The sequence below is a fragment of the Mus pahari genome, chromosome 11 (assembly GCF_900095145.1).
Source record: "Mus pahari chromosome 11, PAHARI_EIJ_v1.1, whole genome shotgun sequence".
Lineage (NCBI taxonomy): Eukaryota > Metazoa > Chordata > Mammalia > Rodentia > Muridae > Mus > Mus pahari.
Window position 1 is genome coordinate 27,150,127 of NC_034600.1, and position 26,192 is coordinate 27,176,318.

Below are 26,192 nucleotides of genomic sequence, written 5' to 3' on the forward strand. Positions count from 1 at the left end.
GGATCCCATTGCTGTTTTATATTATCATTTTTGGTGAGAGTCCAATCAGAATTTACCAGAAAGGAAGGAAGGAAGGAAGGAAGGAAGGGAGAGAGAGAGAGAGAGAGAGAGAGAGAGAGAGAGAGAGAGAGAGAGAGAGACTGAAAGAAAGTCAGACAGACAAGCAGACAGAAAGGCAGACAAACAGAAATTTTTAAAAATATGGACTAAGAGAAAGTGGAAATGGAACCTTTAAACACAGCTGGTGATTATAAGTTGGTAGTGGAGATTTCTGGTTTCTTTGGAGACTCAGTTATGTCATGTGACATTTTTCTGGAAACTCTCTTATGAGAGGATACATGTGGACAGACATGTAGGCGCAGACACGTAGGAGGATGTTTGGATAAGAACAGATATGTGGTATTTTTCTGGAGGCAGCCTAGAAAAGGGGCATGTGATGTTTTGTTAGAGAAGATGCGTGAGAGAGCATGTGATGTTTGGAAAGGATATAAATAAAGCCCAACAGAGAGTGGATGACACTGAATGGTATTGGTTTGCCTTGCTATTCTTTGTTGGTTATCGTTGCACTTTGCTGATATTGTATGGTATTAGTACACCTTGTCATGACTTAATGGAAACACACCAATAAACTTCTGATGGTGTTCTGGTGGCTTTTTTCTGCTTCTGCAGATTCAGGCCACTGGTGGCTTCTTGCCACATCCTTGAATTTGGGTCAATTGGCAGAGCTTTCCAGTTTCTTCTGGATGAACCAGCTGTTGTTGATTGGTGAATAGTGTTTGCCAGAGGATTGAGCTGCTGCTGATTCATGTGAACTGGACTGTTGATATCCTGACATAGCAGATTGGATTTACTCCAAAGAAATATTTCTAAACAGATCCACGTCCTCGTTTGCTTTATTAACTTTTCCTTTCCACTACCTCTGGTGGGTAGTATGCTAGTAGTCAGGTTAAAGCATTTAACATGCTAAAAGTAGGTTTTGAAAAATCAAAGCTTATAGAAGTTGCTCAATCAGTATATAAATCACTATTCTTTAGTCCCTAAAAATATGAAAATGGAATTGCCACATACAATCCTACTACAGTACTTCTTGGTTTATATAAAATGAGTCTAAGTCAGCATATCACAGAGGCACCTGCATAGCCACGTTCACTGTGACACTGCTCATAACAGTCCAGGTATAGAGCAACTGTCTACCAACTATTAATATTTTGAATTGGGTGTTCTTTTCTTAGGGAGATGTTCCACTGGTGAGCGGATAAAGGAAGTGTTGTGTATATACACAGCAGAGCTATATTTGGCCATATGGAAGAATGGACTTATGTAATTTGTGGATTTCATGGGATTGTCCCACTGTCAAAATAAAAAAGACTGAGAAAGACAAACAAGTTTTCTCTCATATACAGAAATAGGTTAACAAAACAGTACATATCGGGGGAGAGGGAGGACTACAGGGGGTGGGGCAGACAAGAGAGGCCGGGAAGGCAAGCGTGAGCAAAGCATGATGCTATACATGTATGAAAATGCAGTGAAACCCATATGCTAGTCAGAAAGGAAAACCACAAGGTGACAACTGCCTAACTACTGGTTCTTGTTGATGGTGCTTACCACATTAGGATATAATTTCTGAGAACACACCAGAGATAAATATTTTTGTGGGAGTTCTCACAGTGCATGTATCAGTAGCTCTTAAAAGTGTTTTTTGTTTTGTTTTGTTTTGTTTTTGGTTCTGTCTTCTTTTACCATGGCTGGGGTTATCTTTGGATGTCCACAACTACCCAGAGGCATTGTTAGCTTTCCTAACTAACTCAGGGGGTGCTTCTGGCACCAAGGGGGTAGAGGCCAGGAGGGTGCTAGATATCTCTCAATGAATAGTACAGGTCCCCAGGAAAAGAATTACCCATCTCAAATTATCAACAGTGTTGAGGATAAGAAACAATTACAGTGAATGGAGATTTAATGTGAAAATATAATTGGTTTTATATTTTAAAAATCCATAACGTGAGGATTAAATAATTATCTTTTATACTACTTGATGGGTGAGACATTTATAAATTAATTCCCTTACCATGGAAAGCTTATTGTTCATTATATCATGATAGTTATTAAAAGCTGCTCAGGATCCTTACTTTCAAGGTAATCTGTGAACGAATGTTTACATAAATGAAGCAATCAGAGTAGAGTGGTTCAAAGGAATTTCCTAAGCACAGACATTAAGTCTATCCTATGAGCTTCTAAAAAATGTCAAATCTTAATTATCCTTGGTAATAGGAGACACAGAAGGAATAACCATTGGAATTCACACTATACAGGAAGAAAATTATCCAGTTATAGATTTATACAAATCTGCACAAATGAACTTGAATATCGATAATTGGCATTTCAGAGTTGAAACAATAACATTTTAAATAATTAATAAGTAACATGAACTTCAGGTCTTTACAACAATATTTATGAAACTATAAAAACAAGAAGTTATACACTGAAATGCATTCCTAGAGTAAGTTGGGACTTCCATTCACTACACACACTTTCTATATGTATGATTCAATACAGGTATTGAAATCTAAGACAAAGTAGGGCAGGATGTTGTGCAAGACAAAGAGCACACCAGCCTTGCTGGCAGGAATCCCCATCTTTTGGGAAATGTGAAGCAGGTTAGTGTGTAGTAGGTGGTGGAAGATGTCAAGGATTATTATCTGCACAGATGTTCCAGAAGCAGGAAAGCTCGACTGTCCTAACTCCCACAATGCTCCAGTCCAAATGGGAGAGTACATTTGTCCTTGGACCATGTCTTATGGAGTTATACAAGCTGCTTTGGCTTGATAAATTTTCCCCAAAGACACAAGCATCCCAGGCTTTGTCCCCAGCCTACCCAACATTGACAGGTGCTAACTTCTATGAGGTGGCATCGAGTGGGCGGTGTCACGGCCACTGGAGATGTGCTCCAGAAGGGAGTATTTGAACCATCATCTTCCAGTCTTTTAAAAATATTTCTTCTGGTTTTAATATTACAGTATAATTACATAATTCTTTCCCTCCCTTTTCTCTGTCCAAATCCTCCCATTAAACCCTCCTTGGCCTCTTTTAAATTCATGGCCTCTTTTTTCACTGATTGCTTTAAAATTGTTTTCACTAATTGTTTTAAATGGTGTTTAATATATCACCATATTTATAACCATATATATTTATATATCTATATATCTATATCTATCTATATGTCTATATCTCTATCTCTACCTATACATCTCTCTCTCTCTCTCTCTCTCTCTCTCCCTCCCTCCCTCCCTCCCCTTCCCCTTCCCCTCTATCTCCCCCTCTCCCTCTCCCTCCCCCTGTCTCTCCTGCTTGATCTGAAATTGTCATTTGTGTGCATGTTTTCAGGGCTGACTATTTGGTGTTGGCCAGCTAATTGGTATGCTCTCCACTGATAAAGACCCCCACTCTAGGCTTTCCCTAGTTGCCTCTATAGGGTTCCTTGTATAGGGTTGAGGCCTCAAGTTTTACCCCCATCCACTCTGGGATGTCTATTGTTACCCTTGCTCAGCTCATGTTTAGGCAGCCATGTTGGTGAGACTTTATGGATGTAGCTTCTGACGTTACCAGGAACCTCACGGGAAATGCCCTGATCCTCTGGCTCCTACAATCCTCTGCCCCCTCTCTGTAATGTTCCCCATTCCTGGTGTGGGAGCCTTAGATGTGTCAGTTCGGACAGGGCTCCACAATTCTGTATTTTGATTGGTTATGGCTTTCTGTAGTGGTCTTCAGATGTCACAAGGAAAACTTCCTTGAAGAGTGGGCATAAAGACAAATATTTATTAGTTAGGGACTGTGCTGGCTTAGTAAAGTGGTTCTAGGTTCTCCTCCAAGACCTCTTTTTTGATTTCTCAGCCTGCATGAGGCGAGCAGTTCACTCTACCACAGGCTACCTTCTTTTTGATGTACTGCTTTGCCAGATGCCCCAAAGTAACAGAGTCAATCAATCACTGACTAAACTCTCCAAAACAGCCAGGCCTTAGTGACACACCACCTCCAACAAGGCCCACCTCCTAATCCTTCCCAAACAGTTGTACCAACTTAGGACCAAACATTCAAACATATGAGACTTATGGGGGCCATTCTCATTCAAATTATTGCAGAATTCTACTGAGTAATGTTGTTCCACTTTTAATTCTTCAGTAAACATGTGACAGAGAATAATTTTATTCTAGGGGCTGAGGTGGTGGTTCAGTGGGTAAAGTGAAGTCACGAGAACCGGAGTTTACATCCTCATCACCTATGTAACAAGCCAGACTTGGTAACATATGCCTACAATCCCACCACTGAGAGGCAGAGACAGGTGAATTCTGGGCAATGAACTGGCCAGACAGTTTAGCTGAAACTGTAAGTTCCAGCTCAGTGAGAGATCCTGCCCCAAAGAATCAGGCAGAGAAGCAATAGAGGAAGACACCCAGACTTCAATCTGTGGCCTTCACACGGGCATCTAATGTATATAATGCACAAACACATGTGTATAAAGAATATTTTAACTACTTTGATTCTAGCTTCCTCACAGTGTAATTATCAAACAATCCTTTTATCTCCACCTTCCATTTATGTTAGGAACTGAGAAATTATGTGAAAACATAAGTAGGGAGGAGGTGGAAAACTCACTGTAAAGCCACATGTTCTGGGCAGATGGTAAGACTCAGAAGCCACCAGGACCAGCCTCTAGCAGGTTTTATTCAGATGAGCGTTGGGGGCATATGCAAAGGGATGGTCTAGCCTATGCCAGGCATCACAATCACAAATAACTCACAAGGAAAATAGCTTTTTAATCCTTACTTAGAACCAACAGAAGTGTGTGTGTGTGTGTGTGTGTGTGTGTGTGTGTGTGTTGAGGGTGGGGGGAGACATTGTGCTGCCAGTCAAATTACATAGCAGTTTAAAGTAATCAGTGATGCTTTAAATTGCATCCATAAATTTTAAAAAAAACCAACAACAAAGTAACAACTCAAAAGATGTTGGCATCTATTTTTAACTTCCAGTTTCTTGAGGAACCTCTGCACTGATGTCCATAATGGCCGTACGAGTTTGCACTTCCCTGTAAGGCAACTGTGCCACTCTTGGGCATGGACCCAAAGGGCACACTTCAGAGATGCCTGCACTTCCATGTTTGTTGCTGCTGTAGCTTAAATGAAAGAGCACAGATTGCACACTCTCTGAACAGCCCAGGTTGATGCAGAGAATGAAGGTGCTATGCTGAATCGAAGTTGCATGCTTGTTATCATAAATCAAGATAGGAACAACCAGGAGAGGCCTGGTGAAAGAGCCTCCTCAGCCAGCGGAAAGCTTCCGTCCTCCAGACTCCAAAACCGTAATATAAAAAATAGTATTTTTGATACAGAAAGTTATTTTCTCAGTACTATGTATACTATAAAGGCAGCATTTTGTAGAAAGCTTGGTTATTTGAAGGCATTGATTTATAAACATATAATTTGGGCAACTCTGCATTGCTAATAAAAGAGAGCGAAAACGCAGCAGCAGTGCAAGTCTTCTAACTTGTTGATAGCCAGCTTGCTTCCCCCTAAGCCCTTAAATCTGTGGATGCATATGCACTTGCAGAAGCAGCCTGGTGCCGCGGGGAGAAATGGCACAGCCACAGATCAGGATTCCGATGCCATCTTATATACAAAAGCTCTTGTCGCTCTTAAGAGAGCTGGAAGAACACCTTCCCTCAACACCTAAATGGCTTCATAAATATAGAAGTGATTGCTACAATTATCTCTGAGACATTAATAAAAGCACACAGATACAATCAATCACTCACTTGTTGCAAACGTCTGCTCGTCCGCCTTCTAAATCTCTACTTACCCACCTACCTATCATCTGTCTATCTACCCTCCACCTTCTCAGGCTCTGCATCAGAATGTCAGTTGTTAGACCTGTAGATGAAAGCATAAGGTACAGATGGCTAATGGATGGCCACATGATGTTCTGAGTGTGGAAGATAGTTTACTCCATTCCTTTCCCATTGGGATCAACACTACTTTTATCATAGGGTAAACTGGGAGATAAGGTTTGCCAAAAAGGTAACCTTTGCATCAGAAAGCCTTGTAAAAGGCACTGTCTTAGATAGTGACTTCCAAAAGAAATGTAGAGTGAGCAGAGACACATATATAATTATTTTATAGAAGAGATACTAAAATAAGGGAAAAATCAGGGAGGTTAATCTTTATATATGTTCATTTACCCAGCATATTTGAAATATTATCATTTAACACATATTAAGTATAAAATTGTACATGAGATGGTACATTTTTTTACATGCACCAAGCCTTCAAATTTTAGTGTAATTTATCTTTGCACTTACAATAAATACATTGCAAATCACATTTAGGGCATTTGTGGCCAGTTGGTTACCATTGTGAACAGCAAATTTAAGAAATAAATACTCTTCTGTGTACAGTTTGGTTTGAGATTAGTTTTCAATCAAATCCATCCCAAGCACATGCAGGGAAGTCATCCCACTCCAATTTTCTGAGGTCAATGATCTTCCTGGATTGATTTGTTAAAACATTTAGGAGCAGGGCTGGAGAGATGGCTCAGCAGTTAAGAATACTGCCTGCTCTTCCGGAGGTCCTGAGTTCAATTGCCAGCAATCACATGGTAGTTCACAACCATCTATAGTGGGATCTGATGCCCTCTTCTGGTGTGCATGAAGACAGAGCACTCATGTACATCAATCAATCAATCAATCTTCAAAGAGCAGCAGCCATCATGTTTAGGGTTTGGTGTCATACACAGTCAAGAATCATTTCTGGTAGAATCTTAGATACAGCAAGCCTGGTGGGTATGACCATCAGCTTTTGAGCCTGACAGAACAGGTTTGAAATCTGGCTAGATCACTCACTGTGTGCCCTTGGGTATTTGCCACACTTTAATATGCCTTACCCTCATCATCTATGATATATAGATAATCATACTTGCATGATAGTATTTCCTCATGGGGACCAATGAGGTTTAGGTGAGTCAATTCACATAAACTGCTGAGCCCATCACCTCCCACAAAGCAAGCATAATTCAGATATTTGATAAAATATATTTTAAAAGTCTCAAAATAATAAAAAAAAAAACCACACAGGTTTTACTTTTTTGATATGATCAGCAAATTATTTCTTAGGAGAAGACACTATTAAGCAGATTATATAGTTCTAAATCAGACTAAAAATCAGCAATGCCAGGGGCCGGGGACCATTCAGAAACAACAGCCTTTCTCTGCCTTGATTTTCTTTAATTAAGGGGAAACATTTTTTTTTAAAAAACAGTTGTGAAAATAAAGCTCATGGAAGAATCATAGTTGGTGGCAAGGAATTCTGAACAGCCAGAGTGTTCTTGCTGGCACCGACAGCTAATGTATTCTGCTTACAGCTTTGAAGTATGTGTGGCTGGGCTCCACCCACACTGGGAGACATGACCCTTCTTTTGTTTTCAACACACAGGAACAAAGACTTTTCACTCTTCTCTCTGTTGTTGTTCTGTCTTCCTCCTGATCATCATGCTCAACAGTGCCAGGCCCTCAGTGAGCAGCTCCCAATTCTGACATTGCCTGGCATCCAACACATTATTATCCCCTTAATTAACGGTGACTGGAAACAAATAATTTAATTCCAGTGCAAATGAAAATGAATCAATGGTGCCAACTCCATTTCCCAGCTTTCTAATCGTCTGTAACAACAGATAAGAGGGACATGTGTTGCCTTGGTGTGAGATTCATCTGAGAAAATAAAAGACAGACGGACAGTGTGTGAGGTCTCACTCCTTACCCCAACAAACACCCATGTGCCCAGCAGGAAAATCTTTCTTTGGACAGAATAAGCATTTAAGAACCAGAGACTATGTACGTCAGCTGGATAGCTTAATTTTCTAAGAAGATACGACTCAAGACTCGGCTTGGTGGAAAAAAAAAAAAAAAAAAAAAGCAAACATCTGAGCCTGACAGTGCACACCTCTGATGCCAGCTCTCGAGATGCCGAGACAGACAGGAGGATGATGTGCTTGAGGTCATTCATTCTGCGCCTTATAGTGTGACCCTATCTAAGGTGTTGGAGGAGACGAGAACACACAGGAGCATATGTGTCTATTCAGAGACAGTGAAGCCATCAGCCCAGGCATATCTCAGCCTAAACTGCAACCCCTTTCAATCCCGTTTGCCTTCACAAACAGAATTCTGGAGGAAGACGCACAGCCTTGGATGTGGGATGTCCAGGTGATTTAATGAAGATGTTGCAAGTTAATGCGACAGATGATGACCGTTCCTGGTTCTAAATCTGCCACATGCGGGGTGTGGGCGTGGTGACCAGGACTTCTCACTATGTTTTAAAGTTTAAAATAAATGGATCTGGCGGCAGACTTTCCGCCAAATGATACGCTGCGACTGCCAGGTACATCTCTCCCAGTAGAACATTCTGCAACCTTAGAATCAAGCCAGCACAGAATGGAGCTGGTGCCTTCTGAACTAACAAAATACCTGAACTAACAAAATATAGACTCTGGTAGACCCTGATGTCACTTTGTTCAACTAGAATCCAGTCATTATCCAGTGAACTCGGAGAAGCATATTGTCTTTTATTTATTTATTTATTGATTGATGCATATTCATCCCCTTTGGGGAAGATTGTGAAAAATATTCACAACTAATCTTCACGGGCATAGTAGCAACCTTCTTCAGAGGGACCTGGCTTCTCCTTTTCGAGAAGAATTTTGGATATATAAAGTGGCACCAGCCTGGTACTTGACTGAGGAGCCATGACCATTTTCAGAGATGTGAGTGAAAGTTCGGTTCATTCGGTATGGAACCTCTCTGCTTATACAGATCAGGTAAGAACTTGATGGCTCTCTATCTTACTTCTGGATCTGTTTGCAGAGTCAGGTCATCAATCTACTGGGTCAGCTGTTATAATTATAGCTTGTTTCTATTTTTTTTTTTTTTTACAGTATCATGACTCTCTTCCCTCAGGCAGTTCACATGTGGAGCAGTTGTTCTGTAGACTCCTGTAGCCACGGAGTCTGCACAGCACATCCTGACAATATTCTGAAAAACATTGGCTGTAGGTGGATGTACCTATGTCAGAGAGGAATATGTTGGTATACCCTGGCTATGGTCCATGAAACTGTGTCCTGCTGTGTAGTCTGTGAACAATTGTTGGTGGTAACTTTTCAAACTCATAAACCACTCTGCATCCCTTACTCCATTAAAAAGTAACTGCAGTGCCTTAACATTGTGAAAAGAGGATCTCTAAGTTGACGATTGGGAGGCAGAAGATTTATATTTCTACAAAAGTTTCCTTGTTAAAGCAGAGTTTCTCATAGTCTTATAATCAGGCAATGGGTTTTCCCACACATATGGATCCAGAGGAGTGGTGCGCGTTTCGATCTCTTTCAAGAAAGCAGCTACATCACTGACTCTCTGTCTTAGTCAGGGTTTCTATTCCTGGACAAAACATCATGACCAAGAAGCAAGTGGGGAGGAAAGGGTTTATTCAGCTTACATTTCCACATTGCTGTTCATCACCAAAGTCAGGACTGGAACTCAAGCAGGTCAGGAAGCAGGAGCTGATGCAGAGGCCGTGGAGGGATGTTCCTTACTGGCTTGCTTCCCCTGGCTTGCTCAGCCTGCTCTCTTATAGAACCCAAGACTACCAGCCCAGAGATGGTCCCACCCACAAGGGGCCCTCCCCCTTGATCACTAATTGAGAAAATGCCTTGCAGCTGGATCTCATGGAGGCACTTCCCCAACTAAAGCTCCTTTCTCTGTGATAACTCCAGCTGTGTCAAGTTGACACAAAACTACACTGTCCTATGTCCTGCACATGGACAGTAGGACAACTTCAGTTAACTCTGCCCAAATCAGGGACTTTCAGAGAGACTTACTCCACCTCCCAAAGGAGGCTTTCACTCTAGTTTAACACATGTAGGCCACCTAGACCAATAAAACCACCGTTATTTGAGACAGCTTAATCCTGAATTTGAGAGCAGTCCTTAAATAGTGTGAACTGCTGTAGTAGGTACAGTGCTTTCTTACTTAAATCTTCAAAAGAAGTATGTGTGTTCAAGTGGTTTTTGCTATGCAAACAGAATTCCAACTAAGCAAAACCAGTCTCCCATAAGCCACTCATAACACCTCCCTGTCCTGGGAACATAGGTGTTTCAGTACCTTCGTGGATTTAAAAGCAGATAACTACATTTCTAAGAATCAACACTGTAGCTTCTTAGGCTGACACAAAAAACAGAAGAACTATGTTAAAAGTGTTGTTCTTGGGGCTGAGATCTTATAGAGTAAAACTGCGTGCAATCACGAGCAAACACATTACTTTAAAATATGAAGGAGAAAACCTTACCCGAATCCAGAAAGCAACCGACAGACGAGAAAGAAGCCGTAACCTTGGACAAATGAAGAAAGGAAGGCAAAGAATCCGTTGACAGACATGCAAATCAGAAGAGACTGCTTCCTTCCTACTTTGTCTGCCAGTCCTCCCCAGAAGAACGCCCCCACCATCATCCCGAGGTACACTATGCTGCCTGCAACACACAGAAAACAAAGGAACAGATCAGCGATCGGAAACAAACAGCACAATTAACAGCAAGCGAGGCACAGGAAACACTCCAGCACTTTACGCAGGGAAACACCGCTAAACGCACATACTTAGGGAGGCAGAACTCAATTCTCAGGTCGAAAGTCAGCCCTGCTGGGTCTTTGGCCACCCTGACCCCTCAGAGGTACTGATGGGAGTTATTACTTTCCCACCTTGTTTAGAAGACAAGCTGGTCACATCCCACCCCAGCCTTGAGTGGATCCATATGCTGTGGGGAGGTGTGGAACATCTCATGGCAGTCCTGGAGTATGACCCTGTGTTTCTACTCCCCTCCCCCAGTGTATTACCACGACAAGGACACGATGAGAAATGAAATCAAGGGTCCTCAAGGTCAAACAGACTTCCAAACCATTTCAAATCTCTGCTTACACCAGACGACCTGTGCTAAGGCCAGACCTTAACCCTTCTAGATGATTCTGTAGCTTTTCTCTTTCTAGTCCCTCTTGAAGGCCATGGAGTCGAGGAGAGTGGAGTGGAGTTGGGTTAGTTGAGGAGAGGGGACTTAGCAATCACAAGGCTTAAACATAAAGAGTTTCTAGCTCTTATCATCGGCGAAGGCTCTTAGAGCTCAGGAGTCAATGAGAAGAGAATGTCTCAGTGTGTTGGGAAATGTTAACGTTGACTTTGATCCCCAAGGAAAACAAATGGAATATTAGGAATAAGGTGTCCTTCTTGCTGTCACTGCGAGCGAGCGGACACTTGAATTTTCTAATTCCCTCTCCTTTAAGAAAAACAAACCCCTGTGAGGATGAAACAATGTTAGATGTTGCAGACGTCAGATCAGAAGCCTCTCTGAAACTGAAATGCCTAAGAGATAGAGGCCAGTAAAGGTTTCTTAGGTCTAGATGAGGCACTAAAGAGGCTGATACTTCAGTTTTCATCCATTTTCTTTCTTCTCTGTATCTATCTATCTATCTATCTATCTATCTATCTATCTATCTATCTATCATCTACCTACCCATCATCTACCCATCTGTCTGTCAGTCTGTCTGTGTGTCTGAACAAGATCTTACTGTACTTCCCTGACCAGCCTAGAACTTATGATGTAGAACCAGGCTTGCTATGACCCTTCCGCCTTACAGTAGTGCTAATATTGCTAAGATCATAGGCATGAATCGTTTATTTGTCCAAGGACTATTTTTAAATATACACCCCAGAGAGTCTGACAATGAAGTAAGAAGGGGGGGGAAAAAAAAGACTAACTTACTGGTGAGATTAGCTTGAGAAATATCCTGCATAAACATTCACATCCTCCTAGTTATTACTGACCACATAATTGACGAGTCAATATGAGGCTCAGAAGGAAAACACTTTTGGCCTGGCCTCCTGACCATCGTGGCAAGACTGAGGATGTGTTTGTGCAGCCACAGAGAATGGTGAGTGTCAGCACGGCTGTGACATCACCACTTTCTAGTCAGGCTGGGATACTGCAGAGAGGTGGATAGAGCCTTTGTCCATGGCTGACATCATTTTCTCCTTACTGTGAGTCTGGACACACACTTCCCCCTTCTCAATAGCGATTACTCATATCCCGAGATCCGAAGTGATGCTATTTCTCCGCCGGTGAAACGAGCCAATTCAATACAGATTAAATATAGATGTAAAAAGGCAGGTTTATTGGGAAGCTGCTCTGAAGTTGGATTGAAAACACTAAGCCTTGAGGACCTGGACCATCCATTGGGAAGGTCCTTTGGAATTCCCCCTGGTCTGGGTTAAAACCTGGTGCTACACGCCAATGCCTAGCGCTATTAAAAAACGACTCCAATTCTCAGGGTGCTCTGGTTACCATGTTGAATATCACCACGGTTATTTCTGCCAAGCTCACCTTAGGAATGCATATGCTCAAATCAAGAAGCAGGCGATCTAAACTAGGATCTCTCTAGCTGTTGAGTTTGATTGACCTCAACCTTGTTCCATGTAAGGAAGTGAATTTGTGTGCCAGAGGCAAGTGCAGTTAACCTAGGTCGTCCCCACCCTCTAGACTCTTACCACCCATGACCCCCCCCCCACTTCCTCCATCCTCTGCCTGCCTCTCCCCACCATGAATATATCTGGATATTCAGCCTCTTGAGAGAACATGGTTTCTGGACTGAGCAGCTTATCACAAAGTAAGTCAGAGAATGACATCCAGGCTAGACCTTCCACAGCCTCCTGGGGATAAACGTCCAGAACTGGAGCAACGGTGAAGTAGGTAGTGCCTTTAATCCCAGCACTTGGGAGGCAGAGGCAGGTGGATCTCCAAGTTTGAGGGCAGCCTGGTCTACAGAGTGAGTTCCAGGACAGCCAGGGCTGTTACGCAGTAAAACCCTGTCTGGAAAACACAAGATAAAAAAAATCGGAAAAGAACATGTGAGGGAGAAGACTCAGGATACTGAGGTTCTCCACAGTTGGCAGGTATCACCAGAGTGTAACATCAAGCTATACCTTCCTTCCAGTTCTGCTCTGGTTAAAAAATGCTTAAGTATCTCTTTGGCTTATATTTACTTAGTATTGGTAATTAGTCTATGCCATCGGGCAAGCTACGGAAACGATTACACCTACCAAACAGCTTATTTGAGAGAAGCACATGGAAATTAGCATTCTTATTTGTTGATCATGTAATCTAATTAAAGGCAAACATTTTGAGTGTCTACAAAGGACCCAGACTGTACTTCCTACTTGTGTCTGCCTTGATGCTTTGTATTCATGGTGTTGGCGGGGAGTCCTTGAGAACCAGGAGGAGCTGGACATTCAAGATGTGATCCTGCCTTTTCTGCTCTCCATGCCTCATGGTGCGGTGCTGGTCAGGGTTAAGCAGGACCTTCGGCCAGAGCCCCTCGTTTTAGAAGTGAGAAGACTAGAAGTTGCGGGAAGGCAGAATTTGAAATTGTATCTTTTATACCTTTATTCTTTAAACTACTTCTGGCCCTTGGGCCGGGGACTTTGATAGAGACACACATTCTTGGGCTTTCCGACGCTGATTAGTTGGCTCCTCACTTGACCCTGACCCCTAAGTGACCTGTATTCTCATGTGAACCTGAAAGTCCCCTCAACTCGGCATGCTTTCCATAGGAACACCCTCAGAAACAAATTTCTTACTTAGGGTCTAATATGTATTAGAGGGGAGAAAACACAGGCTATAAGCTGTTCTGAGAGAACAGATCTTTTGTGTTCAGATTCCATCTTAGAGAACCTGACCTAAGGTTGAACTCAACTTAACTAACAGGCCAGTACCTAGCACCGCTTTCCAGGTTACCCCGCAACAAGACCTGTGGCTAGCATCAGTGTCCAGGCAACCCCCAACAAGACCTGTGGCTAGCACCAGTTTCCAGGCAACCCCCCAACAAGACCTGTGGCTAGCACCAGTTTCCAGGTTACCCCCGCAATAATACCTGTGCCTAGCACCAGTTTCCAGGTTATTTCCCAACAAATCTGCACTCCCAGGTAATAAGCCCGCCCCTGGCACTTCACTTCCTAACAACCACCAATCAGGAGGAAAACGGAAGTTAAGTTTAGGGTTTGGTGTCCAGCACCAGTCATTATGTTAAAAGCCATAATGGTTCTCGAATCAAAAGTGTGCCAAGCTAGATACCCACTTCTTGTCTCTGTAAATGCTCTCCTGAACCTAGGATCAGGGCTACACCCTCCTGTTCTCCTGTGTTAGAGACCTTGGTGTGGCTCAAGCTCCAGCTTGAATAAAGAGACCCTAATGCGATTACATCAGAATTGGCTCCTTGGTGGTCTTTTGGGGTTCACAAACCCTCCCTGGCACAACATTTCTACCTCTGAAGACACAGGGCCGTCGGAGCTCCCTGGAGGAGCTGAAGCTCTCAAAAGGGTAAGCAGAGGTAGTAGTTATGAAAAAGGGTTTTGCTCTGGATGTGGGGTCTTATGCCTTTGATCCCAGCACTGAGTTCAAGGCCAGCCCAGACTACAGACCAAGTACCAGGACAGCCAGAACTGAACAGAGAAACCCTGATGTGAACCTTCCCCCTATTAAAAAAAGAAAGGGTTGCAGCCCCGGGACCCATCTTTTTCAGGTTTGCAAGTAAGCCTTAAGCTCAGTTTTCAGAGAGCAATGGAAAGACACTCTGGACTGTAACTCTTGTGCTTTTTCATAAATTTATTGATTCCAGTGAGGCTATCAGGAGGTTGAACCTCCTGGTGGGACAAAAGCCCCTGCTCCCTTTCCCACAATTCTGGTGAAGGTCACTTTTGACCAGACAAGTGTCTTAGTCTTCAGAGATGAACTCCAAGGAGATTCTCTTCCTGACTAAGCCTATCCAGCTAGACTCTTCCCATCATGGCATTTACTAACAAGGAGGCTGGTTCAATATGATGTACTCATATCCTCTTTTCCCCTGATAAATGTCACATTTCCATTTCTGTCTCTGCTAGGCTACTTTTGATTCCTTCTGACAGTGCCTGAAGGGGGTCACATCCCTTCTCCTAACATCAGTTTAAGCCACATTTAAACAAAACAGAACACTTTAGGAAATGAGCTACAGTTTTGTTTTATTTTGGTTTTTTTCTCATCCTAAAATGCCAATTGATTTTTAAAAGTGGCTTTAAACATTTTGGTTACCTATGACTAATGGGTGACCTTAGAATTCACTACACATTTTAGAAACTGATTTTCAGTGAAAAGTTTCCTATGGTGACATGCTGAATTCACTGGGGAGAAAAATCTCCATGAGGCAACAATGATCTTACCTGTTGCATGGAGGGTTTTCTTATGTTAAAATGTCTAAGCCAATATGTGAAATGAGTCATTTTGAATAAAAATAACAGTTCTGTAAATGTTTGAAAAGATTAATTTAAGTCTGTTATAATCATAGAAGAAAAAATGCCATTATTACCAGAATTGTGTTCATTATTTCTATATATTACTTCTGTCATAAGCAGGAGATGTACTTATTTCCCTTAAGTAGAGTTTCCCTGCCCCTGGGTGTGGCTACAGCAGAAGCTCACCGATGTGGATTCTCTTCCTGACTAAGCCTATCCAGCTAGACTCTTCCCATCTCACCTAAGTCTTCACTTTTGGCTATCTGCATTCCTTTCTACATTGTTCAATTTTAGCAAGGCCCCTACTAAGTCAGGATTCTCTGCACATAGTGACATCCCTTGATACCTAACCGGGCTCCTCATCTTCTACCATCCCCCAGCAGGTGTCTACATAGTCTGGTTTGCCCTCAGCAGGACCCCAGCTGTATTGACATGGTGATGATTCCTCCTGCCCTAATCTTTGTTCTCTCACCAACTTCCCACCCATCTCCTAGGATCCTGGAACTATTCGCTTTGGATGTAGAGTCTGACTTTTTCTTTTAGTAGGTATTAAGCCCTGCTTCCCCGTTGCAGCGATCCCTGTCCCTACTGGAATGGTCTTCAATAGAGCCAGCATACTGTCCTTTAACAGTAAGAAACTTAAATAAATAACCTTTAGTGTCATACTACTTAGCCATGATTTACTTACCTAACTCACTAGGTTAACCAGCCTCACCCCAACCCACCAACAACCACATCAGGACCGGTCACTGCAAGCCTTTAATTCTGACTCACCCTTCTTCTGTTTCCACGGGTGGAACTCCATGATTAGTAAAAGCTGGCTGCGCCTGCACCTGACCCGTTCTTTCCAGTTCTGTTTGTTGTTAATTATACATTCCCTTACAACTCAATCACGTAAATGGTGAAATGGGCGTGAGAGGAATGGAAACTATAACTATGAAAATGAACTTAAGACCAGGGAAAGAAGACAAAGGAGTCGGTGCTGTGAAGCCAACGTGGGCCACATAATTAAAGACCTAAAGAGGGAGTCCATGGTTAGACTGAAGGTCACATGCCTTATGGCTCTCACTCTACATTAAAGAATTCTCAATCTGAAAAGTCAAGGCTACAGAGAGCTGGGAGGATGTAAAAAGATGTTGGCGAACTCAGGATGGAAGAGTGTTTCTAGTGAAAAGGCTGTTCTGCACTCAAGACATGCAAAGGAGTGTATGCTAACATGTTCAACATTCTTTTAAGGACCCATGGGTATTATGCTTTGTGCTGACTTTTTCCAATACCAAGTATCAGTTATGATTCAATTACATAATGCAAAGTTTGTGAAGTCATGCTTTGTGCTAAAGGAAACCAATCACTTACTTGCTAATAGGTTTGTCTTATCACTAAAGGAAAACAAAACTAGTTAAGACCAGCTCCATGGCACTCAGGCTTTCCCTCAACAGTTCATTTTGAGAAAGATCCAGCATCGGATTTTTTAGTCTATACTAGAAAAATCCTTGGAGTGAAGTCAAAGCATTTGAACCTAGTTTGAGTCTTTCTTTGATAGTTAGTTAGAAGGTCTTAGGCCAGTCTTTCAAAGTTTTCCTGGGCCAAATGCTTGCACTAGGTTGAGTGTGTGGTTGACCCTGTAAAGATGACTTGGCTTTCTGCTTTGGTCTTGGGGTGGAGCTCTGCTATTGCTTCCACATCTATCCACTTCCCTGGAAGTTTCTACATCTGCTATACAGTGGTCAGAGTGCCCAGGCCTCCAACAATGTTGTCTGAATTAGTACGGGCTTCCCTTGGCCAAACACCACCATAGTCCATAAAAGTCTGATCTTAGTGGCTTGTCCCCAGCTGCCAATCCCTATCCCAACTCAGTGCTTAGGTGGATACAAGTTTCTTCTTTGCCTGGTGCTTGAAGTAGAATAAATTAAAACAAATGTCAATCAAGTTCAGCACTTATTCGTTAGACTAAGTTCACTAAAATGCTGACAAGCACCAAGCAAAATGAATGATAAATACCTGTAATCTCAACACTGGGTAGGTGGAGACAACAAGATCACATGTTCAAGGCCAGCCTAGCTAGCTAGCAAGCTCCTGTCTCAAAAAAGAAGAGAAGAAAAAAGAGAAAAGAAAAAGAAAGATACTTAGAAGTGACCCCCATTATCAAGGCAATGGAAGTTGAGGAGGCAGAAAAAGGGAAGGGAAAACTTAAGCAAAAAGTGTATTTTTTAAAATCATTTCTCCCTTCCCATCATTTACCACTCTGAACATTGCACCAGGCAACAATGAGTTAAGTGCTCAGGCCTTGAGACAGATAGCCTATATCTGTCTATCCCATTCCTGGGCCCATGGTCCTAGGTAAGTAAGTTACTAAATTGTTTCTGTGCCCCAGTTTTCTCAGTATTATGGGGCTAATAATAGTTCTTATCTCACAGGATTTCTGAATGACCAAGTGGGATAAAGCAGTTTCTTAACTGGGTAAACCATGGTTGCTCAGTAGCAGCAATTTCTAATATTTCTATTGGTGGGTAGACAGGAAAGGGGAAAAAAGGGAAGGGATGTAAGCGTTGACAGAAGAGGAGGATCATGGACTGACAATGTCTAGCCTCCCTCAGCTCAAGGCCTGGAAAGGAGCCACTTGAAACAGCTCTGGAGTAGTAAAATAACTTTTAAAATCTCGGATATACAGGTATAAAGATGTATGTGCAAGAAATACACACACACCTTCAGGTGCACACTCTTACGTATGTGCATTCATATGTGTTATTTTTGCAATCAGAAACTGTAAGAATTCATCATTAATAAGCTCTACCTAAACAGAACCTCTCACTTCATTTCTTCCTTCTTTTTAAATTATTTATTCACTTACTTTCATGTATGTATTGAAATGCTAGAAATTTAATTCAGGGTCTCATACATGCTAACTAAGTTCCCTACCTCTGAGCTACCCTTCCATCTCCAGTTTTCAATGACTATTTACAGTAACCACCAGTAGGTGCCATTATATGCTCAAATATATCTGTGGACTTTCACAAAGTCAAATAGAACTAAGGAAAATAAACCCAAAGACAAATGAATGAGGGCAGGGGGTGGCTTTCAAATTTGCACTGGAGAATATTTACAACAAAAGTCAGCTCACCTTAGCTAGAAAGAACTGTAAATATCAGATGCTATCCACTGCATACTTCCGACTCACATTTGGAAAGCCTGACATTTAAGTGTGTCATCCAGGCAGAGGCAGAGACTGTCTGCTTATATGGGCAATGCTCCCAGTTTACCCAAGTCCACCTAGGCACTAAACAGTGCATGAAGGTCAGAAACATTTTGCCAAATGCAGTGAGCAGGGAGACTAGATGGAAGTCCAGTCTATTCTCTAATACCTCTGGTCCAATGGCTAGGATATAGCATGCCTGTTTGGCAGGAGAAGAAGCAGTAGAAGGCTCTTTACAGGCATGTTCTTCCCACCCTTGAAGCAGGCAATTGCAATGCGCTTGGTCTTTGAAGCAATCATCACCATTATAATAACAACAGGTATTAAGAAAGAAGATTAATGTGAGTCTGTTCACAATGCATGATGAACACCATATATTTGTCACACACCAATGGGATCCCTGTTTTTCAAGCTTCTCCTACTTTAAGTTGTTAGCTAAGGAAGGAAAGTGGTGACTGAATTCACTATCCTTGATCCAATGGGGAGGGGTGGGGAGTGGTCACTAATTATCACATCTCTTCTTTGAGTTCCTGCTGCAAGCTAGACATCTTGCTAGGCATGAGGCACAGAGAGGGAAGAAAGGCCACCAAGTGTGAATAGGACATGGCCTTTCCTCTTCTGCAGTTTACTCTGAAGTTCAAGACAGCTTTAAATCTAGATGTACATCAGAACCATCTGTCATGTGACAAAAGTTTTCCTGGGGAGAGGAACACACACATCTTCTCATCCAAGATAGGATCCCATGACAGACCAAAGTACAGATACCACCAAAGTTCAACTTCGGTAAACCAATGAGTTTTATTTAAACTACTTACAGGAGTATTGGTTAAGGGGTTGCTTATAGGAGTACAAATGACTCAAAGACAGCTGCATCACCAAGGTTCACCACAGCATGAGTGATAGCTCACAAAAACTGGGAAACATGGAGTGTACTGCACACAGCCTGCAGGCAGCTCAACAGATTGGAGAGTGTCCCTTCAAAGTAACTCTGGTCTAAACTTCTTCCAGGTTGCTCAGCTCGTTTCTGCTTCTTCCAGACAGCTGGTCTGGTCTCAGAGTCTTCTTTGCAGCCTAGCTTTGCTCCTTTGAGTGGGAGTCTCAGCTTTTATTGTTTACTCTGGCAGGGAGGGGACCTAGTGAATCTGGTTACTTTCAGGGACTTCCTGAAGCTACCATTTTGAGTTGCTTACCTTCCTGCCTAAGGAGTTTCCATGTAAGCATAGAATGTTTCTATCTCTGAGGATACTGTTACACAACATCTTCTGAGGAGGGCAGATGTGATAACACACACTTGTCCTTCCAGTGCTCTGGAGACTGACTTCAAAGCAAGCCTGGATCACATAACAAGTCCGTGCCTCAAAAACAAGCAAAACACCTAAAGGGGTTCACACAGGAGTTCTGTGCTTGCGCTAGGCCTAGATAAGTGAAATCTTTAAAAAATTTCCCACATGATTCTAATGTAAAGATGTGTCTTTGAACCTTTTTTTTTCTTGCTAATAGTAATTACCACAAAATCAAATACATGTTGTAATTAAAGCAAGTGCATTATGCTTATGGGGAAAAAAAGAGAAAGAACAGTTTAATTCTAGGGACTTCTGTAAAGCTCCACAAGGTGTTTGTATTGGGTTTTGAGGGAGGAGGTTGGGAGCCCTTCCAGTATGTAAGGTAATGACGACACACTGGGACCAGCTTCAGGGAGACAGATCAACTTCACTTGGGGTGATTCAAGGTTTGTATGTTTTGGGAGATGGAGTGGAGGTAGGAATATCCAGGATAGGCAAAGGTCACTGGATTAAGATACTGAGATGCCTCATTAGCATGGGGAAGCATCCCAGGAATCTCAGGTGCTCGATGACTGGATTCTTATTGGGAGAAAGAAAGTTAGTTGAACCTGTAATCTAACTAAGGCGACATGCCATTCTTCAGGTAGAGGCATGAGGGAGTTAAGGTCGGAGAAGGGGAAAGCCTGCTAGTAAATGGAGTCCTTCATTTCATGCAGAGCCCTGAAGGCTATCCGGACAATGGGAGATGTTGACCTTAATTAGCAGAGTTTTCCCACAGCAAGAGAGGAGGCTAGAAGAGACGTTGTCGGCAACTCAAGGGTTTTTCCTTTGGCCAACTGAATAACAGATGGACATCAGCTGTACCCTAAGAGACTGTTTTATAACCACATGGGAAATAAACAGGAAGAATGAAGTACAAGGAAGGTGGGATGAAAGAGAGGAAAGGAGCCATGGAAGAAAGGTAGATAACTGAGCCTGCCGTAGTGCTTGGAGCCATTTGCTGAGACCTTGCCTTCGGATGGCAACTGTGTATTTCCATATACACAAGCGAGGCACTTTCTGACAACCCGTGTTCAAGCCATTCTCTCTCTTCTGTCTAGTTCCAACTCTGACGGCAAAGACCAGATGGAGAAAAGTCACTACTCAGGTAAGTCCAGCTATCCAGGAAGATGAGAAGGTGGCCTGGTCTAAGCTATGCTATCAGGTCGAAAGCAGGGAGAATGGGTTGGAGGTATCTTTAGTAGGAAATGTTAAAGTCCTTATAAGTGTCGAGATGGAGATTTGAAGATGAAGGTGAGATGAAAAGGAGTTGAAGCTCTCATTGAGTATTCCTGGCTAGCAGATACTTGCCCACACCAGCTATGTAGTGATGGAGAATTAAAGTGGAACTTCTGAGAGGCCACGGAAATCTAGATACCAAAGCTGGGGTGAGGGAAGGATGACATTTGTTTGAGAGACAAAGCACAATGGGGTAGTTTGTAATCTGTAAAACAAGCAGTTACCCTGCAAGAATAACCAAAGAGAACCAAACGCCAAGGGAAAATGGCCATACTTGGAGGACAGGAGGGAAAGGGAGGATTTTAAAAGGCTAGCAAGATGAGGAAGGTCCAGGTGGAGCAGAGTGGAGGAGAGGCAAGGCCTGGTGATGCTGCTCTGAGAATAAGAACTCAGGTCGACTGTTGAGTTTGTCCCAGAAGTCACTGGTGAAGTCTGGAAAGGAAATCTTAGGTCATTGTTAATGATGTAAACACTCACAGAGAAGAGGCAATGAAAGACGAATGAACTGGGAGGTCAGGAGAGCAAGCGATGTAGTTCACAGTGACTGCGCCTCAAAGAAGCCAAAACACACAGCTGAGGGAAGGGACGCAGAGCAAATGCAGGGGGAGCAGGGGTTTGGGGGGTAACCCCATGTGGGAGGAGAAGCATCTGAGTATCTAGAGACCATGGCAGAGAATAACAGAACCTCTTTATAGCTCACATAGGCGAAGTAGCCCACCACAAAGTGGGCAACGATGTTGTTTTGTACCTTGTTTCTTGAACATACACTTAAAAAACCAAGTTTATGAAAAAATTATGAATCTCCTTGAACCAAAGGATAACCGAGGCAATGAATGAGCTTTTCCCAGATAAGTCTTGGTCATGCCTCCACAGTGAACAAGCAAAGCACTAAATTTTAAAAGGGACCAGTATTTTAGAGGAGCAGAACTAGAAAACAAGTTTCCATCACTATGCATACTGACTCTCTTGGTAATCTACAGCAGCAGCAAGCATAGGGGGCCAGGGTTCTCACCCATTAAGCCTGAGCATCTCAGGCACTGGAAACACGGCTATGCTACTGTGGGAAGTAGGTTCCAGAGTGAACTCAAAGGTTGGCACAGTACTCGATCAATACAATTGTTTGGAAATAAATCATACAAGCCATCCAAGACCCACTCACGAGAAATTATCTACAAAGTTTTTTTGTTGGCTTTGCCTTTGTTTTGAAGTTTATGTGGTAGACATCAAAATAGCCAGAAGAATTCACAGCACGTTTTATGTGTTAGGGAAAATACATCAGCACTGTGATGCCCCGACATAACCTTTCAAAACCTTAGGCCTTTATACAGTGTGCTTTGGTCATGTTCACCAACCTCCCTCCCTTAACTCCTTCCAGATAGGCAGATGGCTAGCTTGTTGGTCCAGGGCAGGGGATGTGTAGATGCCCAATGCATAGTACACTACTGGCAGGTGAGGATGAGTTGAGTTCAAGGCAGCATTCCTGATTCCCAAGATTTATTTTGTCATTAATGCTGAAACATCAGACAAGGGCTCCTCCATTTCAAACCACCAGAGCTGTTGGTTATGGCCAAGGAATGTGTGCCACTACTGTTTCCATGGGGCTATGGTGCCACACAGCCTTTGTTGTGGTTCCTGGGTGCTATAGCTGAGTGGTACCATTGATTACCCCCTTCTTTTGGAAGCTTGTGTGATGCCTTCTGGTACCATGGAAGCTACTCCTAGACAGAATTGCAGCTTGGATACTCCAGAGCATCCGTCTGAGGTGCATGGTGTCCTCATCAACAGGGACTTATCTCCCACCTCTGGGAGGCATCCAAGGGTAATGGCATCAATGAAAGTTTGGCTCAAACAGTAATCCTTCTTGTCATAACTATGCAATTGACAGAGATGATGTGAATATCAAATTCTGACTATAAAATCTTAAGTGTCTCGATAGAGTGTTATAAATTACACACTTAAGTCTTTTTGCCTGGAGAAGTAATTCCCAAATGTACATGTGTACAATAGGCATTATGAAAATGTTCCCAGCAGCTTACAAGGAAATGAGAAAGGAAAGAACAATAATGTGGTTCTTCATGAGAAGAAGTTGCTCCACATAGAAGACAGTCTTTTGCCCTAAGGGCCTGTTCTCCCTCTTGTTTTATGTAAACATGGCTTCTGTCTTATGCATTGACAGAAGCAGAAAGAATGGAGTGTGCAGTAACAAGTACTGATAATTTTCAATTCTTTCTTAAGCCAACTAGATGCCTTCTGTAAATTCTCATTTGAAATGTTATATTATAAAATCCAAAAGACTTGGAACCACTAATATAAAATTCCCAATGGTAGAAATAATCTTTTAGAAACATCGAACTCTGAAAAAGGGTTAAAGAAAGAAAATTCATTTGCCATAGCCTGGGAGAGAATAGGGATGCGCCCTGCACGCATCATGCAGTGACTACATAACACTGCTGTGAACTTTGTGACATCTGCATCTAGAGGCACACTCTATGCTGCTGTTTCTCTCTTTGATCTTGATTGACAATCCCTTGAGCCAATGAAGTATAGGAGAAATAGTACTCCACAAGGTCACAAAAGGCCACACAATCTACACCTTCTTGAGTAGGACATGTGCTTTTGGAGGGTTTACATGGATTTGTGAGTCTGAGTAGCCTGAGGTTGTCATGTAGATGGTACCAGTCAGTAGGTGCTCTCCTGGAAAGTCCCACCCACAATCTGATGTGTCCACAAGGCCGGGTTGAGGGAAGGATGCCTTGTGGAGTGCTGTGGGGTTGACAGCCTCAGGGGACAAGACTGTTTTATTTCAAAACTTACAGTTTCAGCTGCTGGAAATAGTGAGTTTTAGGATTTTTCTCTCTCTTACATTATAATTCTCTAGCCATATGAAAGCCATTTTAACTTATTTTTCTACAGTTCTATTCCCTCAGACTGGTGCTGAGTGTGTCCCGTCAGAAAACAAGTTGTCTGTGATTGGGGAAATGTTTGAGCTTGCCATCATTCTACTGGGTGAAATCACTGAACAACGGTGAAGGTCACTAGTGTCTAAACATTCACTCTTGAATGCAGTGTCCATTTTACCTTTTAATTAAACCTGTGTGTATGGTCCTACTTTAAAGGATACATCCTTTATTTACTTATTATATTGTCAACATAGGGTCTGAAGAGACAGCCAGAGCCAGCTTCCAACTCCTGATCCGATCCTCCTCCCTCTGCCACCCAGTGCTGGGATTAGAGGTGTGAGAAACCATGCCTGGCTCTACATTCTTTTTGAATCTAGGTAGACTTTATCTGGGCCATCTGGCAATACGAACTTTGTATCTTAGGTTTCAGGTACTTTCCTACTGTGGTGGGCAAATTCTAGCCTTCAGAAGGCATCAAAGGCGATCCCAGTGTACCCACAAGGGCAAACCTGAAACCTGGCCACTTAAAAATGATGCCAGTATCACTGGGGAGGGAATACTCTTTGGGATCATCCAGTTTTCATAGAATTGTTTCTCCTACATCTCCCACCGAGGCTCCTGGCCTTCTTCCCCACCCTAAGAACTGCCATGCTGTTGAAGCTAAGACTAGTTTCCATGAAGTAGTATCAGCTTTGTCTTGTAACTTTCTTAAATGCTTCCTGGAATTCATTATGAACCTTATTATCATCAGGGTTCAGTTCACACAGGATTTACCCACGCTTCTGCTAATCTGACAATGGCTTGGTGTAGTGGGTGAAAATTCTGTGCTACTAATGGGGAATATATTGGTTTTATTCTATCTTCTCTGACCCAGCTGTTCTCTCAGCTTCAGAAACAAAATCCCGACTGACAGGTCTAAGATAAACTATGCCTTTATAGGCCTTTCTAATACCCTTGATTCCTGGGTTTTCACTTTGCCCTCCACAAGAAAGAATTCTCATGAATATGGCACCGTGTTCAGATGCTAAGTCAGTGTGCTAATCAGTCACACAGATCTGAGCCAGTCTTGTCACATCAGTAAACTGGAAGACATCCATTATATCACCATGATGGTTCTGGGAATTGGGCTGCTTCTGAACAGCTCACAATCCTAACCAGCCTTCCCCAACAGCTAACCATCTAATGCTCTTGGATTAATTCATCTCCAGTACACATTCAGAGCTTCCTTCCATCATACGCATGCCTTTATTGTGCTATGTTCTCTTTCATTCTTAGTGGAAATGCCTGGCACAGGATCCCAGCTGGGTCAGCAATACTTTATAAGCAGTAAAGAGTGAAAAGCAAGAGGAGGTCTGCAGGCAACTCATCAAGATCAGTGCTAATTCCCGAAGGATAATGGAGAACTGGTGTTTAGATAGCCAACTTAGAGAGCAGGGCAGGGCAGGCAGGCCAGGAAGGCTTCTCATCAAGGTCAAGCCCATTACTGGAGCTTTGCTGAACTAATAGTTTAGAATTACTAATCCCCCCCATGCCACATTACAGAAAAGGGAGTTTGTTTTATAGCCTAGGAGGAACTTGAATACGAGAACCTCTGCTCTCCGACCTTTCTAGTGTAGTACACATCAGAATGTCATCCACAAGCTAGAAGGGTAAGAACTGACCAGGAAAGGAAGAAGCTGTTGGCCTCAGGTCATTGCACAGGAGAAAGAAGCAACTAGGGTGAGAGAATCCAAAGGAAAGAGCTCGGTGTTGAATTTGCTTGCTGCCTCCTTCAACAGCCATCCAAATGAGGCTCCCAAGCTTCTGGTCCATGACCGCCACTGCTCTTCTGCTCTCTATTGTATCTGATCCAATAATACTTTCCATTTAATTACCCTTAGATAGATCTAATAAGAGTGATTCTAAAATCTTGTGGGAATACTCTTTATTTCAGCCTGCTTTTGTTTGTGGAGAGAATGGGAGAGAAGTTTTGTGTATTCTTGTCCAACTTATTTGCAAGATGGGGACAGAGTGATGGGGGGGGGGAGGGTGTTGGGCAGTTCCCAGAGTTGTGCAGCCAGGGGCTGAGTCAAATGAAGCTCAGACTGTGAAATTAGACCATAATTCAGACTGTCAAATTAGACTAGAAAACATCCTGTCCTGA

General features: G+C 42.7%; 1 protein-coding gene across 1 annotated transcript in view; it reads right to left on the reverse strand.

Moving 5' to 3' along the window:
• The window catches only part of Sv2c (synaptic vesicle glycoprotein 2C), a 176,474-nt gene that overhangs the window by 87,272 nt on the left and 63,010 nt on the right, over positions 1-26,192 (reverse strand). Inside the window, exon 3 of the mRNA XM_021208331.2 lies at positions 10,377-10,557. Coding sequence (XP_021063990.1) covers positions 10,377-10,557 — 181 coding nt within the window. The remainder of the gene's footprint in view (positions 1-10,376; positions 10,558-26,192) is intronic.